This window comes from Montipora capricornis, unplaced genomic scaffold (assembly GCF_036669925.1).
Source record: "Montipora capricornis isolate CH-2021 unplaced genomic scaffold, ASM3666992v2 scaffold_264, whole genome shotgun sequence".
Classification (NCBI taxonomy): Eukaryota; Metazoa; Cnidaria; class Anthozoa; order Scleractinia; family Acroporidae; genus Montipora; species Montipora capricornis.
Window position 1 is genome coordinate 1 of NW_027180012.1, and position 16470 is coordinate 16470.

General features: G+C 38.0%; 1 protein-coding gene across 1 annotated transcript in view; it reads right to left on the reverse strand.

Annotated features, from left to right (window-relative positions):
• Positions 1-286: 286 nt before the first annotated feature.
• Positions 287-16470, reverse strand: part of LOC138035145 (uncharacterized) — a 32012-nt gene continuing 15828 nt past the window's right edge. Inside the window, exons 4-14 of the mRNA XM_068881975.1 lie at positions 12250-12388; positions 9823-10148; positions 7976-8114; positions 7238-7563; positions 6764-6902; positions 4418-4743; positions 4034-4172; positions 2734-2877; positions 2265-2352; positions 1887-1931; positions 287-336 (exon numbers count right to left, since the gene is read on the reverse strand). Of these exons, the coding sequence (XP_068738076.1) occupies positions 294-336; positions 1887-1931; positions 2265-2352; positions 2734-2877; positions 4034-4172; positions 4418-4743; positions 6764-6902; positions 7238-7563; positions 7976-8114; positions 9823-10148; positions 12250-12388 (1854 nt within the window). The 3' untranslated portion in view covers positions 287-293. The remainder of the gene's footprint in view (positions 337-1886; positions 1932-2264; positions 2353-2733; positions 2878-4033; positions 4173-4417; positions 4744-6763; positions 6903-7237; positions 7564-7975; positions 8115-9822; positions 10149-12249; positions 12389-16470) is intronic.

Sequence of the window (16470 nt, forward strand, 5' to 3'; positions counted from 1 at the left end):
AGTAGTAAAAAAAATAAAAGAGAGCGATGTTTCGGCAACCTCGTGGGGTCATTTTAAAGGTGAAAATGGTAAGAATAACACTGTCAGAAACGATCAACGTATTGATCATATATTAAGCAGTGTCACATAAGGCGAAAAATATTGCTCGAGTTTTGAGCCTTTTAACAATTACATGAGAATAACAATTTCAGTAAACTAGAGATCAGTTCTTGATGACATTTTTTCTTTGTCTCTTTGAATAGCGTTGAATGCTGTGCAGGAAACTGTTAAGTTATCTTAAGCCTTACCTGTCCTTAAAACTTTGCCTCTGAGTCGACTGAGTCATTACTGTTTGACCTAAATAACAACGTCAAAGTTTTAAAGTTTAAAAAAATACAAAAATATTCAAAAATATAAAGTTACTAATATATATATATATATATATATATATATATATATATATATATATATATTGAGCTTCTATCTTTGCAACTGTTTAACTAAACTGATCTTTCAAACTTTCATTTCAAAACATCTTCTCCTTCATTTTTCTTTAAAGATGATAACGTCACAAACAGTTGCATTTGAAGACATGGCTTTTGTTACCGAGCCTGTTCCCCAGTTCAAATAAGCCATGTTATCTTGTTCCCTGAAACCCCTGGTAGGGCTTCATCTCCAATTTCCGATCTCAGAAGAGATAAAGCTTAAACGCGGGAAATTGAATGAAAGTAGTCCTTGGGAAAAAATCTGCATTCACCAAAAGACTAGAATTATACAAAACACATACAGCACTGATGAAATGGAAAATGATTAATAAAATCAGTTTAAAAGGTTCTCGATGTTCCTATACTATCACAGCCTCAGAGAGAATTCCACAACTTATGTCCTAGATGTCGAATTGAGCGTTTGAGCCTCAAAAGGCACTTTTAGTGAAAACTATTATTTTCAACATTTTCAGCAGTCTTGAAGCAAAACCTTAAAATGGTCGTCTTTGGTTTAAATCGCAACGAGATGGAAAACTGGTAAAAGACGCTCCTTTATGCTTCAACGTAAAAGCGTCAAACAGTGCATCATAGCACTTAATCTTAGCATTGAAAAAAAAAAAAAAGAAAGAAACCACTTTTTGTCTACTGAATTGGAGGAAAAGTTAACATTACTGTAAATATTGTCACGAAAGAGTTTATCACAGCTCTTTCGTTTGGGGTTTTTGGATCAGTCAGATTTTGTGGTTCTCATGCTGATACTATTTGTGGCATCTCGAAAGAAATCATACTCTTCATTTTAAACAGATGCTAACGGAACGTCACACAAGAACCCGCTTGCCAACCACTCCCACGTAATTGGAACCACAATATCCTACCCAGAGTATTAAACAAAGTCTAGCCTGCGTGCAATAATTCAAAAACATACTACAACTAAAATGTGGAAGACCTGCAAGTCTTGAGTGAAGGAGATCCTGTACGAGTCAGAAAACCAGGACAGAAGATATGGTTAGCTGATTTTGTTACCAAGAAATCTGAAGCATCTACATAGATTTGTTTTCTTAAGCTTTATTGACACTTTTAGTTATCTTTCTCTTAGGCCTAGCTTCTGGTAATAGTATTTCAAGACACAGCAAGTTATGGAGAGAGAAAAGAGGGTAAAGCAGCTCACTGTCCTCGAGGGATCAACTCGCAGGCTTTCTATATAACAAAAAATGCATCAAAATGGACGAGGAAGCTATCGAGTGAATTACAACAACAGTTAATGGGAATACAAATGAAATTGGTCGTATCACTTCAGTAGGGTGTAATGTGTGGATGTCAGAAAATTGGATATGGTTTTAACCGATTTAAAGAGGGGACTTACAAGATAATGCAAATAATCGCATGTCATTCGCTTTCATAAACATTATTGATCAATCTTACCTCCGGAATAACACTTTTCCGCCATCATTCTTTTTAGCTCTATTCCTAGAACATGATTATTTAGCACAAGTCATCTCGGGTCTCTATAGTTGCCACCTACCACTTACCAACTCATCGATCGTTCATGGTAATTACGCGCAATAATCAACTAAAAAGATGGTTACCCTGTTGCTTTGACCGAATATGACCAACCCAATTAAGCCATATTGTCAGTGGAAATTTGGGAATTTCCTCCTGTAATTTTCCTATGGGAATGACCCAGAAATGTAAATCTTAAAACAAGGTGCGGTAAACGGTAAACCTGTCACTCCCCATGCCACATTTTTTTTTTAAGAATGAAACTTGAGGATTTGCACATTGACCTGATCCACATCTCACCTTTTTCGGTAAAAGTACACAGCCAATATGATGGCAGCAATAAAAATACACACCAACACGGGTGTGACTATTACTTCAACGCTAGACCCTACAAGAGAAGAAAAAGAAGCCAGGATAGCGGTACAAGTACATATCTCACAATGGAAATCTTAAAAACTGATCTTACTGAAAATGCGACGTTTGTTCACTTGTAAATTTATAAATTGATCCAGAAGTACTCGTTATTAATTCATACTCGCATTCCGAAATCCTCGCTTCCTGTCCAAGTGAAAGGATTTATCGATTTTACAAACCAAAGATCAACTACCTTAGACCCAGCAGTGTTGATACGAAAAGGATTCCAACATTTTTAACATGTTTGGAAAATTATGCTTTGCCGTGGTGCAGATCTCCCATTCGTTTATGAATTGTGAGAAAGTGCGTGATAATTATTTACATGCTTACATATTTAAAATAAAATAATCCATACCTTTTCCTTTTTTAGCGCTTTGAGGCTCTTTCGGTGTAACGTCATTCATTGGAATAGAAGTCATCTCCGTTTCATTGGATGAGGTGACTGCAACTGTGGAGATCGTTGACCACCGAGGTCGTGCAGTCGTAATGGCAACGGGAGCTATAAAAAGTGAGATATTTGAACACAAGGGTATTATTGCTAAACATTGAGGCACTCTTGAAAAAAAAAAAAAGAGTCGTACTCTTAGATCATTCTATTTTCGTTCGGATGTTCAAAATGCGAGCGCCAAAAAATCAGGTGGAATTTTGGTTAAATATTTAACTCTTTAAGCCCCCGAGGGGGGTCCCCATTGACGAGTAAGCGGAAATTGACAGTTAAAGGGTAAGACCGAAATCCTCGGTGGAAGACTTTGGAACACTTTCGCATGCAGAGAATAATTTCCACGCCGCACGCATTGCATTGTCATCAACCATGTGTGCCACTTGTGTCTTTGCCAATCCTCATCGAGTCAAACTGAAGAGTCAATCTTTTGCACCTTTAAAACATCAGGGGTAAGATGAATAATTAACAAATGAATGAATGTATATTTGAAGTGCCGGTTATAGGTACTAAGCTGGAAATTTTAAGCAATTATCACTTTTTCTATATAGACGCGTCAAGAACTCAGACGGCTTCAACGGGATTCGAAGCCATGACCCCTGCGATGTCGGTGCAATACTCTATCAACTGAGCTATGAGGCCACACAATTGGGAGCAGGTTAATTTGTTAGGCTCATATGTTCTCGTGTAAAGGACTAAGGAATGAAAGACATTGACCTGATCCCAACTGTGCGGCTTCATAGCTCAGTTAGTAGAGCATTGCACCTGCATCGCAGGACCCATTGGTTCGAAGCAGTCATGAGTGGTTCCCTTTGAAGCTACCAGAAATTTTCAGGCGTTTATAAGAGACATTTGCTTAAATTGCCCACTTAAGTGCGAGTATAACTTCTTCGCATCAATATTCTGTTGTCAAATGAAAACAACCGACAGAATTTAAAGCGTGAACTACTATTACCATCATAATCTGGCACACTTTTTTTTGCAGGCGAAATCGGCAAAAATCTTGTGTCACCATAAACCAGACTGAGTGGTGACATAATCGATTGCACAAGTTTTTCCCCTGCTCTATTCAAGTTGTCTTCGGTTCACTTTAGTGAAAGTAATTTCATTCAGTTTTCTTTTAGGAAAGATATAACAGAACAGATATTCATCCATTTATTGCAACTAAAACACGCAAAAAAAAAATGATTTGCACTTTCAAGTCATTGTTTAATACCTGTGCATCCGTAGAGCTCAAGCCTTACTGATACGTGATTATGCCATTCGACTGGTAAAATTCGGATAAAGCGCGTCAAGACAGGAGGAGTCAAAATGCCGTAAACAACAGTCTCGCTGTCCTTATTTCCATAAAATACCTGAAATTTTAACAAAATTAAGACGCGAAAAATTTCATATAGGAGTAAATTATTACAGGAGAGGTGGCTGTACTCGGAATAAAAGTTAGTTTCCGATAACACTAAGTATCATTCATTGGTCTCCAATCAAAGCAGTCGTTTTTTTTGTAGACAAAAAAAGAATGAAGTGCTTGGGGACAACCAGGGGATGCAGTCCTACGTGAGGACCCAAATGAAAGTTGTGTAAAGTGCCAAATGATAGTCACCTGTGCAGAACTGTTGGCGGACTTCGTGATGTAACTGTATTGGGCTCCATCGATACTGTACTGTAACCTGTATCTGGATACCCATTGGTCGAATCCATTCTTTCCTTGCGTGGCTACACGCGTTACCATGGTCAAGCTACCAAGATCCACAAGAAGCCATTGGTTAAAATCATTTGTAAGTGCTGACCATCCCCCTTGTTTGTCACCTATCCTCTTTAGGTGTAATCTGGCCTGTCCTGGAGCATTATCTTCATCAAGCTGTGAAGAAGCATTGATCTGAGCATCTGGGATTTCTTTAGTTTCCATGCCAAGCGCTGAAGCGCACCCTACCGGTTAAATGGTAAAAGGTGGAGTCAATTCACATCGCGTGCGATTCTCTTGTCGTCGGATGGCACTGATTATACCACTTCGGTTAATTAGCCTCTTTCCACTCTCACTCGGTCATTAAATAACGACTCTTAAGACTGCAGTGCAGCATAGGAGAGCTTAAGAAGCTTATGAAGAGCTTTGTGAACAAACTATGCTAATTAAAAAAAGCAGAGGTTTCTGCCAAGAAAAATTCTTCACGATTATTATTTGAGGGTTATATTGCCCAGCTTGAACTATGGCCTTATTTTATTGGGTGCACTGGCTCCGATATTCTAGATTCTTTAGAAAGGCTGCATTGTACACTGGGTAGAATTATTTTCAATTTACCGAAAGAGTGGTCCACTATTCGTTTTTACTATAAATTAGCTATTTTTAAATGCATGCATAAGGCTTATAACGGAAGACTGCCTAGCACCCTAATAAACTGTATGGCGAAGAAACGCGATCTCTCATATTCAATTAGAGCACGCGCCACACTACTGGTACCACGTTTCAAAACACGTTTTATAAAGGACTCCATCGCATATAGAGGCACTGTCCTGTCGAACATGCTGTCCTCTAAATACGCTGACTTTGCTGACACAAGTCAAGGTAATCTTGCAAAAAAGCTCAAAACTTGAGATCTTTTTAAGGCCGCTAAATTTAACGTATTATCAGCCTCGACGCTAGTTTTAAACTTGAAGATTTTGTATATAATTTGTTTCTATGTCGCGTTGATAACTCTCAATACGCTTTAAGGACGGTGCCTACTATTGTTATTGCGCATACGCTCTGCGCATCTCGAGATACTCGGGTTTCCTATCGGTGATGCTTACTAATGCAGGGATTATTTTGCGCAGTTCAAAAGCATCCGGAGAAAGTAGATCTTATGAAGTACTCTTGGTATCCAAAAAGAAAATTGTGGGTAACCATGCGTTTTTGAGAGATAATTGGGCTTCAATTTGCGTGGTTACCCCCAATTTTCTTTTTGGATTATCATAGACCTTATTCATAAATGGCGGTCAATTTATAATTCTTTTGTCCAAGTGCAAATTAGCCTACCGAGCCTGGATACCATACAGTGAATTGAAAAGAATTCTTGCTCTAAAATGAGGCTTGGTAGGCTAATTTGCACTTGGACAAAAGAATATAAATGTGACTGCCATTTATGAATAAGGTCTATAAACTGGGGCAAAAATATCGTTGAATTAGTAGGTACCGTCCATAAATTGCATTTAATTGTATTGGATATATAAATTAGTTGTAATATATTGTAAAAGTTCATTTTGTTTACATTTCAATATCTAAGTAATGTATTGTGATTTATTTTAAAAGCTCATTTTATTTATCTTTTAATATCTACGTAATGTATTGTACACGACCCCACAAGCTTCCAGCTTTTAAATATATCGTTTATAAATAAAGACAACCTACCTACCAACCTACCTGCCAACCAATGAGGAAGTGCAAATTACCCCACGCGATAAATTCCGAGGTGGAGCCGTTGAATTGTTAACAAAAGCTGGAGTTCAAGTTACGAGATGGCTATTTTATAGTACCTACTAAATTACATTCTCAGCGCACTTTTATCGTTGCCGTACGCACTAAAGAGCGCCAGTTCATGGCTTATCTCATCAAGCCGAACACATTGCGCAGAATTGCGCGACATATCTAAATTTGAAACCTCATGAAAAGGCACAAGAGAATAAAGAAAATGGCATCTGACCTTTATTTGCCAGAGACCTTGAGTTATTTTGCGCTCAGTAAGCACCTCAATCATCTTTTCAAGGAAAAAAAAAGCCGTTATTTACTAATACAAGACAAACTAGCGTTTTTAAGTCTGGACTCGAAGCAAAATAGGTGTAGATGGCTGCAAGCGTAAGAAGACACGCCAACGATAGCCTCAACTTGGTCTGATTTCGCTTTTGGTTGCTTGGGGAGATAGTGCGAGGTATTTTGGGCCTTCGTACGATCAGACTACTTTAATAAATGCATTACCTGGGCAACCGTACAGCTCCATTCTCATTGATATATGTCCATACCACTTAACAGGCATTAGTCGTATATACCGTGCAGTGACTGGAGGATGAAGTCTGTTGTACACAACTGTATTACTATCTTTGTTTCCATCAAACACCTGATAAAGGAAACACACACGACACAGTTGTGATCACCTTTTTTTGAAAAAAGAAAAAAAAACGATGTTCATACCACCCAGATGCCTAGACCAAAATTAATCAAAATTACGGCCACTCGAAAACAAATTCAAGATGGCGGACTGCCGGCAGGGTGGTTGAACAAAACGAGGCAAACCTGTATCGATCTGAAACACCAAAATGATTATATTTTTTCTGCTACTATCTAATTATATCGACTGACAATGACAAGAAACACTGGTCTATTCAGTTAATCGGAGGCATTCAAAGATAGAGGAATCTTTTTACTTCGTAAGATATCATAAAATTAGTATACCTTCGGCGTGGTGGCCTCTGAATCTCGGCAAATCTCAAACTTTGCTCCATCATCACTATATCCTATCTTGTACTTGGCCACCCACTCTTTGCGGCCATTGCGTCCTTGAGTTGCTACACGTGTTACTGTAATGTAATCTAACAGATCTACTTGAAGCCATTGGTCAAGGTCATTTGTCATGGCGGACCAGCACCCGGGAATGTTGCCTTCTGCTTTCAGGTTCAACCTTGCAAGTCGTGCAGGGCTGTTACTATCTCGCACTGTGGATGCGCTGATTTGAGAGGCGGCAATTTCCTCACTTTCCATTCCAAGAGGAGTTACGCAAGCTAAATATAAAAAGAGAAAGAAACGATAAAAAGACCTGTTTTGGTATAAGGATCTTTAGAGAAAAACGATGTTCGAAAAGTATCCCTTAGCCAAAACTTCAAATGTCATGCTGCACCCATTTTTTTGAAAGATCCACATAATAAGCAACTCTACTTTGTTTCAAGAATAAATCAGTCCGTTTCCGTAAGTAAAAAAAAAATAACCAGTCCGTGACACTAAAAATTATTCGAGGACAAGAGATTGAGCTTTAGAATTATTCCTCTTATTTGATTTTATCTAAATAACTGGATTTTCCCAATTTACTTGTCACGAACAGTTGTGGTTATTCTTTTTTATTCTTAAATGAGCTATCTAAGACAACTCATAACATCTGTTACACTTGATAATTACCAGACATGATTAGGCAAGTACCTGGGCATCTATACACTTCTACTCTCATTGATATACGATTATGCCACTCCACAGGCAAAAAGCGGACAAAACGGGTATTGATTGATTGGGTTAACTTGTTTAACACAATGGTGTTCCTGTCAACATTGCCATCAAACACCTAAAAAAGTGAAACGCCACTGTGAGCGCAGGACGAAACTGAGCGGTCTGGCTCTAATATGGGTAACAAAAATCTAGTAGCAACAACCGAATCGGCAAGTTCATTGACCACAGTGGATAGGTCAGCCAAAGCTCAAGTCTCTAGCGTTAAACCTTGGTCATAGGTAAGAACGAAGACGTTTATGGGAAGGTCCGATCTTTTTAATCCCCTTATGGTACCAATTTTAAACTTTCCTGTGTCAAACAAAACAGCGACACAGTGCCTCAGTTTCTTTAAAAACTAACTTCATCAGCTATTGACACGGAATGAATGGACTTTATTTAGTGTCAACTCTTTTAGCGCTGGGGAAATTATTGAGGACATGGTACACAGAAACCATTTTTTTTTTAACTCAAATGAACCGTTGGTTTTTGAGGAGAGGGGAAAAGCCTCTCGGAACAGAGTAAAGAGCTAACAAACTCACCCCACCTAAGACGGCGCGTCTAGGCATCGAACTCGGGTCACATTCGTGGAAGAAGAGTGCTATCACCACTCGTTTAACCTTGCTCCCCTGGACTAGGTCGAGAAGGTGAATGAGTCACCGTCAACAGTTAAGATTCCACTGATCAACAGATTTGACCCTGGGCATCTTTCAAACATGATTTATGTTAATGAAATGTGTTTCTTCCTCTTTACAAACAGGCAAGATATTATTACCGAAAATTTTGTTACATCCACACGGGACCGGACGAAGATTCTTCCGGTTGAAAATTCGTGCATTTAGGGTTTCCGTTCACACGGATTCCCATAGGGGAATAGGGTTTCCATAGGGTTTCCGTTCATACGGATTCCCATACAGATCCTATTTTTCGAGATCTCGAAGTTTTAAAATTCAGTAATGTTGTTTTGTTTCATTTAGGCAAGTTTATGTTTTTCTTCTCTAAAGGTTTACTTCCGAATTCATTTAATGACATGTTTACACTGGCTAATTATATTCATCCTTATAACACTAGAAACACATCCAATTCCAATTTTTATATTCTATTAGTTTGAACTAATATACGAAAATTTCAATCCGCTTCCAAGGCCCTAAATTTTTCAATTCTCTTGACAGTCAAATTAAGTCATCTGGATCTACCGCTCAGTTTTGCAAAAACCTTAAAAGATTTCTTCTTTATCGTTAGTAGCATCAAATTCTTCGAAGTATTTACGCTTTTGTATTTTTAAGGATAAATGTGTGTGTGCACTCTTTCGTCTTTTTAATAATATATTGTATAACGTCCCGGTGCTATCTTAAACTTAATTTCTTAGTCTAATTTGAGGAAGCCCATAGCTCCATAAGCTCTTATAGTTTCTTTATGGGCTTCCTCGCCTTTTTTACAATTTTTTGTATTTTCTTTATTAAATCGGTACATTATATGTAATCATGGCAAATAAAAATCTTGAAACCTTGAAACCTTGGAACTACGCTACTTGAAAGCTACGAAAATTTAGACGCCTCGCAAAATTTATTTCCTTTTGTGGCACCATGCAGGCAACTGATGCAGGAAACTTTAATTTTTTGCGATTATCTGACCTCGAAAAAGTTTAAGTAACCTTCGTTTTCAATACGAGGCCAAGCATCAATTTTTGTGATGTTAAATAGTGCTACCGTTTATTTCGGTGAAACTAAATTCGCAGAAGAGAAGTTGATTACACTCGCTCTGGAAAAAGACGCCTGAAGGATTACCTTTGCTACGCTACTTTTTCTTCTTTTGCAGAACTTGAATTTGATTCCAGAAAGGCTGTACTGCAACCGATACTTGCTAACCCATTGGTCGTCTTCATTGCTTCCTTGAGTGGCAACACGTGTCACTGTGCTATCGCTACCAAGATCCACTTGCAGCCATTGGTGAAAGTCACTGCTAAGAGCTGACCAGCATCCGCCGCTGTTTCCCTTAGCTTTCATACGAAGTCTTCCATGCTGAGGAGAGTGATTCTCATTCCACTGAGATGAGGCACTTAACTGGACATCGAAAATATCATTGTCCTCCAAACCAAGAGGCTCAGTGCACCCTACGTTTGTGCAAAAGGGACATGAGAGAAGCCATACAATAGACCATATTCGTGTTCTCAGTATTGGACTGGAAGTGCCAAAAACGTTGAGATACTTTGCCCTTTTAAGGAATCTCGAAAAAATCTCTCCCTCCCAAATCTTTCCATGTAACCCATCCCCCCTCACAATGTTGTTTTCTTATCACTAACACTTCCTTTATCCGTTGCCAACATTGAAGGGGGGTGCCGGAGGGAGACGGGGAGGTGCAAGTGGAAAATGTAACGTTAAGGTGTTTTTTTTTTCTTATTGCGGTCTTTCCAATTCAGTGTCTCAAGCACTTTTGTTGCTTCTTATAGCTTGCAATGGAGGCTAATGAAGGGGAATCTTTTCAAATGCAAATACCTTTTAACATTAGCCTCCATTGCAAACTAATTCTAGTCCAATACTAAGAATACGAATATGGTCAATTGGTTCATCATTCAAAATATATCAATAGAGCATTGTTAGAGCCAATGCTGCGATTAACGACTAAACGGGAAAATAAACCTAGGTTCTATATTTGTCAAACACAGGAGCTATTCTATTGTAGGAAACAGACAACTTTTTTAAAGACATGTTTCGGCATGCTTATGCCATCCTCATTTTAATGAGTTCACACTTAGGAACTCATTAAACTGATGATGGCATAAGCATGCCGAAACATGTCTTTTAAAAAAGTTGTCTGTTAGGGTTAGGGTTTAGGGTTAGGGTTAGGGTTTACAGTATTTATCATACTTGCTACTATTGCGACCTTATGGAGCTATTCTATTCCCTTTAAACCTTTGGGGCCTTCATCAGATCATAGCCGTTTGACGCTTTAGACTTTAGACCGGATAAAATGGCCAATTTTAGCCACTGGGTACATGTTTTTCAACTACTCGATTTCGTAACTTGATCTTATCTCCGTTGTCTTTTGTAGCTTTTTGAAAGCGTGCGTCCGAACGTCGACCTCACCGTGCCTGTTTACAGTGTCGATGGGACTCAAATCTGGAGTTGGATACATCGATTAGACTTTTCGGAATGATAGCTGATAACAGACTTGCCTGGACATCATTTGTATCGGAGCTAAAAAAAGCTTTGCCAATAAACTTGACTTGCTAAAACGTTCCAGGTTCTTACCTCGAAATGTTCTGAAAGATTTCGATTGCAAAACGGTCCTGCCCTCTTTAAGTATGCCCTTGTTTAGCGGGGTTCGTGCACTAGGTAGCTCGGATTTACAGGTAAGAGAGTGGTTGCACTCTAGAGCAGCAAGAATTATCTTCAATTTAAGAAAAGATAAGCCTTAGTGTAAGGTATTAGAATTTGACCACTGGATAACTATCTATCTACATTATAAGATAGAGATCGCAAAGCTTTTCCAGAATGGAAACAACGGTTAACTATCGGAGTTACTTACCAAGAGTATTCGTATACAGGGGAGCGGAAACTGTTTTAAGGATCTTTTGACCTTATGATATGATAAGATAATTTTGCCGGAGTTTCAATAGTACGTTGACCTACTTTTATAGGATAACTTTATGGTTGTTTTTAATTTTAATATTTAATTTAAATATACAGTATTAATATTTTGTTGGTTATTTTATGCACGACCCCACAAGTTACCAGCTTTGAAAACTATCGTGTTAAATAAACTATCGTGTTAAAGGAAAGGTACTTCTTCTTCTTCTTCTTCTTCTTCTTCTTCTTCTTCTTCTTCTTCTTCTCATCATCTTCATCTTCATCATCATCATCGTTATTATTATTATTACTATTATTATTATTATTATTATTGTTGTTATTATTATTGTTATTGTTATTGTTATTATTATTATTACAGCTGCTTATTCAACACCGCCATATATTGGCCAACGATGTTATGGGGTTTGGCCGCGGCCTGACGTCGATCTCTATTAAACTTCCCACTTGGGGGTTCGAGTGTTGGGAAAGGAAACGTTTACTTGTTGGTAAACTTGATATTCTACGCCACATTGCACTTAAAAAATAAAAATTAAAAAAAATTAAAACAAAATGGCGGTGCTTCTATAGAAGAATACTGTCCCTACAAATAACTGGAGCAGAGGCCTGCAAACAGTCAAGTGGTACCTGCACAGCCGTACAGTTCTATCCTCATTGATATATGTTTATTCCATGCAGTTGGCCGCAGCGTGATGTAGCGTGCTTTGATTGAAGGGTTTATTCTGTTGTGAACAATTGAGTCTCGATCTGTATTTCCTGAGAAGACCTAAAAAAGACATAAAAATGGAAAAGGGGTTGTGTCACGGCAGTACAGATAAGTTTTTGTAATTTCATCAATCACTCATCCCTGCTGGCTATACAACTTGACGTTAACCCAGAAATTACTTTTGAACACCACGAATCAAAGCTTCGTGACAAAAATATCTTTGCTGAGCATAGACACTGTATGTTACAAACCACAGAGATGAACTTTGAAAAATTGTTAAGATTGAACCGTTTTCAAAATAAAATTTAACAAAAACCTTAGTTGCAATCCATTCAACCTTGCTCATCCCTGCCTCCTTTTGTATGTGCTGTTTTATGTAAACTTTTCTTTAGCATTGTAAGGGAGCAAAAGCGAGCACGCAGACTAATCTTGACGTCGGTGGTCAGCGGCACTTTCTTAAAGCGTTCAGCGCTAGAGCCGGCTCGAAGCAAAATGTGTGGACATTCTTGCCATTCCTTTGTTGTTACAACTAGAATGAATGGTATGTGAGCAAACGGCGGAGCAAAGGTCCTGGTCTTGAATTCAAGGTTCGTGGCATGGGTCATGTGAATTTTCACGTGAATTAGCAAATGTAGTTTTCCGAAGCACATGCCACGTCCAGCGTTTACTCGTACAAGCAACGACGAAAGGAGAGGGCAGGAGAGGCTGAACTGCGTTTACTTGTACAAAAAACAACAAACGGAGAGGCCAGGAGAGGCTGAATTGCGTTTCCTCGTAAGAGCAACGACGAGCGGGGCTCGAAGCCAGGAGAGGCTGAACTGCGAATTTTCGGTAAGATATAAGTGATTTGCAAAGTTAATGATCCACAAAATTAAACGCTTTTTCCAGTTCTCTCAAGTAAACTTTTTTTCTCAAGGGGAGTAGTGCGTACCATGTTTTCTGAAAGCTTCCATAAGCTTCAATTTAAACTCAACCCAGTTTGGTTGCATCAAAAAGTCGACCGAGCAACGTCTCACTGCAAATGAAAACTACACGGTACCCAAATGAATTAGAAGTATCACGGTTGCTATCAGAGTCTCGCTTGAGCGTCACGAGCAGAATATTTGCATTTTTTCTAAAAAATGAGCGAGCTGGGAAATTGTGTAAGAAAGTTTTCTTCGCTGCAACGTCTCAATGGAGGAATGAATTATGATGATGAAAAATTAGTGCAGACAAATCTCAATCATGAAAATAATCCATATAGTCGCTTAACAGAAAGACTATCTTTAAAAGGGCTACAACCATTTGATGTTGGTGGCTGTGGTGATTGCTTTTTTTGAGCCATTTCTCACAAGTATCAAGGAACTCCTGTATTTCACACTGTAGTAAGAGAGGCTGGAGTTATTTATTGAAAGCTAAGAACCCACATACACAAAATAGCAAAACAAAACCAACAGCAAATACCTTGCATGCCCAAAACAGCAATGCAGTAGCATTTGCAAACAATTCACTTGCCAAAAACAGTGATACAGAAGTGTCTGATAACAGTTCACATGAATCAAACAATACAATATGTACTGCGAAAACTAGCATAGCAACTGCAAACAAATCATATGTCAAAAGCAACAATACAACAGCAACTACAAATAAATCACAGGCCAAAAGAAGTGGTACAACCGGAACTGCAAAGGAGCCACATGCCCAAAATAAACATAAAGTCCTGGAGAAAAATGATTACTTTGCTAGCTTTCACACGCAAAGTGATAGAGATATTCACAAACAAAAGTGGGCTAGGACTAACATGAACAATTTCCATAAGGCAAATGAACATTAGATTTGTAAATAGTAAGTTGAACAAACTTCCCACTTATCAGTGTTCAAGGTGCTCTGGAGAGAAAGATCTTCCAAAAAAAATTTCCAATGAAAATGATATGGTACCTTCTACAGTGCCCAATGCACGTTCTGGCTTAACTCAAGTTTAAGAAATGTTAATTGTCCGGGCACTTCCAATAGTGCATATATAATTAAAACAAGGTGGCCAAAGGGGATATTCAGTGTGTTAATTTGCCCCAGAATGTTGGTGAACTAGCTAAATCTCGAGATATCCAAAAGATCTTTCTGTGATTGTGGTTAAGATAAAAGGAAAAGAAAACTCATTCAAAACTCTAAATGTAAGGAGGCAAGTTGTAGCAGATGCACTTTTCTGGCTGCTGAAACACAATCACCATTATTCGGATGTCGAATTAAATCAAGATGCATTAAACTCTTTACCTAACAATTCTGCACCAGGTGACCTTCTTTCAGTTGAAACACAAGACACTGCTAATTTAAATGATGACTTATAATACATTCCAAATAGAGGCCCCTCAACACTTGATGAGGAAGATGTTGTCTTCAATAGAAATATTGATACGTCTAGTGTACTTCCTATGCCAAATGTAGAACAGCAAGAGATTGAATTCATTCAACAACAATTTCAGGGACAAATTAATTGGCCCTCTGTAGAAAACAGTCCTTTAAATGAATACACTACTTTCCGACATTATTCCCTGATGGAAATGGTGATACAACTAATCCATCTTTACACAAACTTGTAACTTTAAGCAAAAAGTAATAATAATAAGCATTTGTGCAAATTTGCAGAGAAGAAAAATGGCTTTTAGCATTATCGTTTCGCCCAGCATCCAATATTTTCTTATTGGGCTTTAAACATGATTCAAAGAGCACTGAATTTTTGCAACAAAGTGACATATTCTTAAAACAGAATCCTGGAGAACAACATCTAACTATAGATGAACTGCGAGAAATGGTTGTAAACAACAGCGCAAATGTATTCATGGCCACGCTTTCACGTTACATCAGTAACATATCTGGATCAAATGCTTACTGGCACAAGGTAAAAGAAGACACTTGAAGGCGATTATACAACACGTTGGACCTCCAACATTCTTTTTCACATTTTTATCAGCTGATATGCACTGGCCAGAGCTGCATGCTCTTCTAGTAGGAAATGATGGACAGATGGTAACATCTATCTCTTCTGACATCAGAAGACAGTATGTAATTAACAATCCACACATTGTTGATTGGTTCTTCACACAACGCTTACAAAATTTTATAAAACACTGTTTATAGGATTCACTTGATGCTGAATGGCATTGGTATAGATTTCAGTAGCAGTCTAGAGGTACCATTCGTTGCCATGGTGTAGCAAAATTAAAGAATGACCCCAGGGCTATGCAGACTGAATGAAATCGCTCTTAAAGGGCATTTAGAAAAAAATGTCAAAAGATGGAGACATGGCTATAATGAAAGATGGAGAAGCAGCTGAAGCTACAATCTGCAAGTAGGTTGATTAGCTACTGTCTACGTATAATCCAAATAGTCCAAAAGAAAATAATTGCATTAAACCTGTAATTCACCTGTGTCAAAAAAAAAAAATAAATAAATGTAGATGCTAACATGACTGATACTGACTATAAAGATTTACTCAATACTATTCAAAGACATACTCGTTGCGGTTCTGCATATTGTTTGAAAAGAAAAGCAAATGACAATGAAGCAAGGTGCAGATTTAACTTCCCAACAGATCATTGTGATAAAACAACATTGCAGTTTGAGCCTATTCACACAAAAGACAAACCAGAGAAATACAAAATCCAAATTGCTACTGAAAGAAATGATACGAGAATTAATAACCAACATCGCCTTCACACAAAAGACAAAACAGAGAAATACAAAATCCAAATTGCTACTGAAAGAAATGATACGAGAATTAATAACCAACTTCGCCTTCAGTTGCAGGGCTGCAGAGCAAACTGTGATATTCAAGTAGTTACAGATTACCATGCCTGTGTAGAGTACCTGGCTAAATATGCTGCAAAAAGTGAGACCAGATCACATATTCTCAAACAATTTTTTTGACAATATAGTAAAATAAAATTCCGAAGATAATACTGTAGCTCCAGAATTGTTAAGAGAACTGTAATGAAAACACTTGGTCAAATGGATTTTTCTGCCAAGGAAACAATGCATCATTTGTTATTTTTAAAATTTGTCAGCTGTTCATTCAAAGTAACTCGTGTAAGCTTAAATGGCTCTAGGCGACTTAATCTGAATCGAAGATTGTCTGATAATGACATTGTGACTAATGCCTCTTTTCT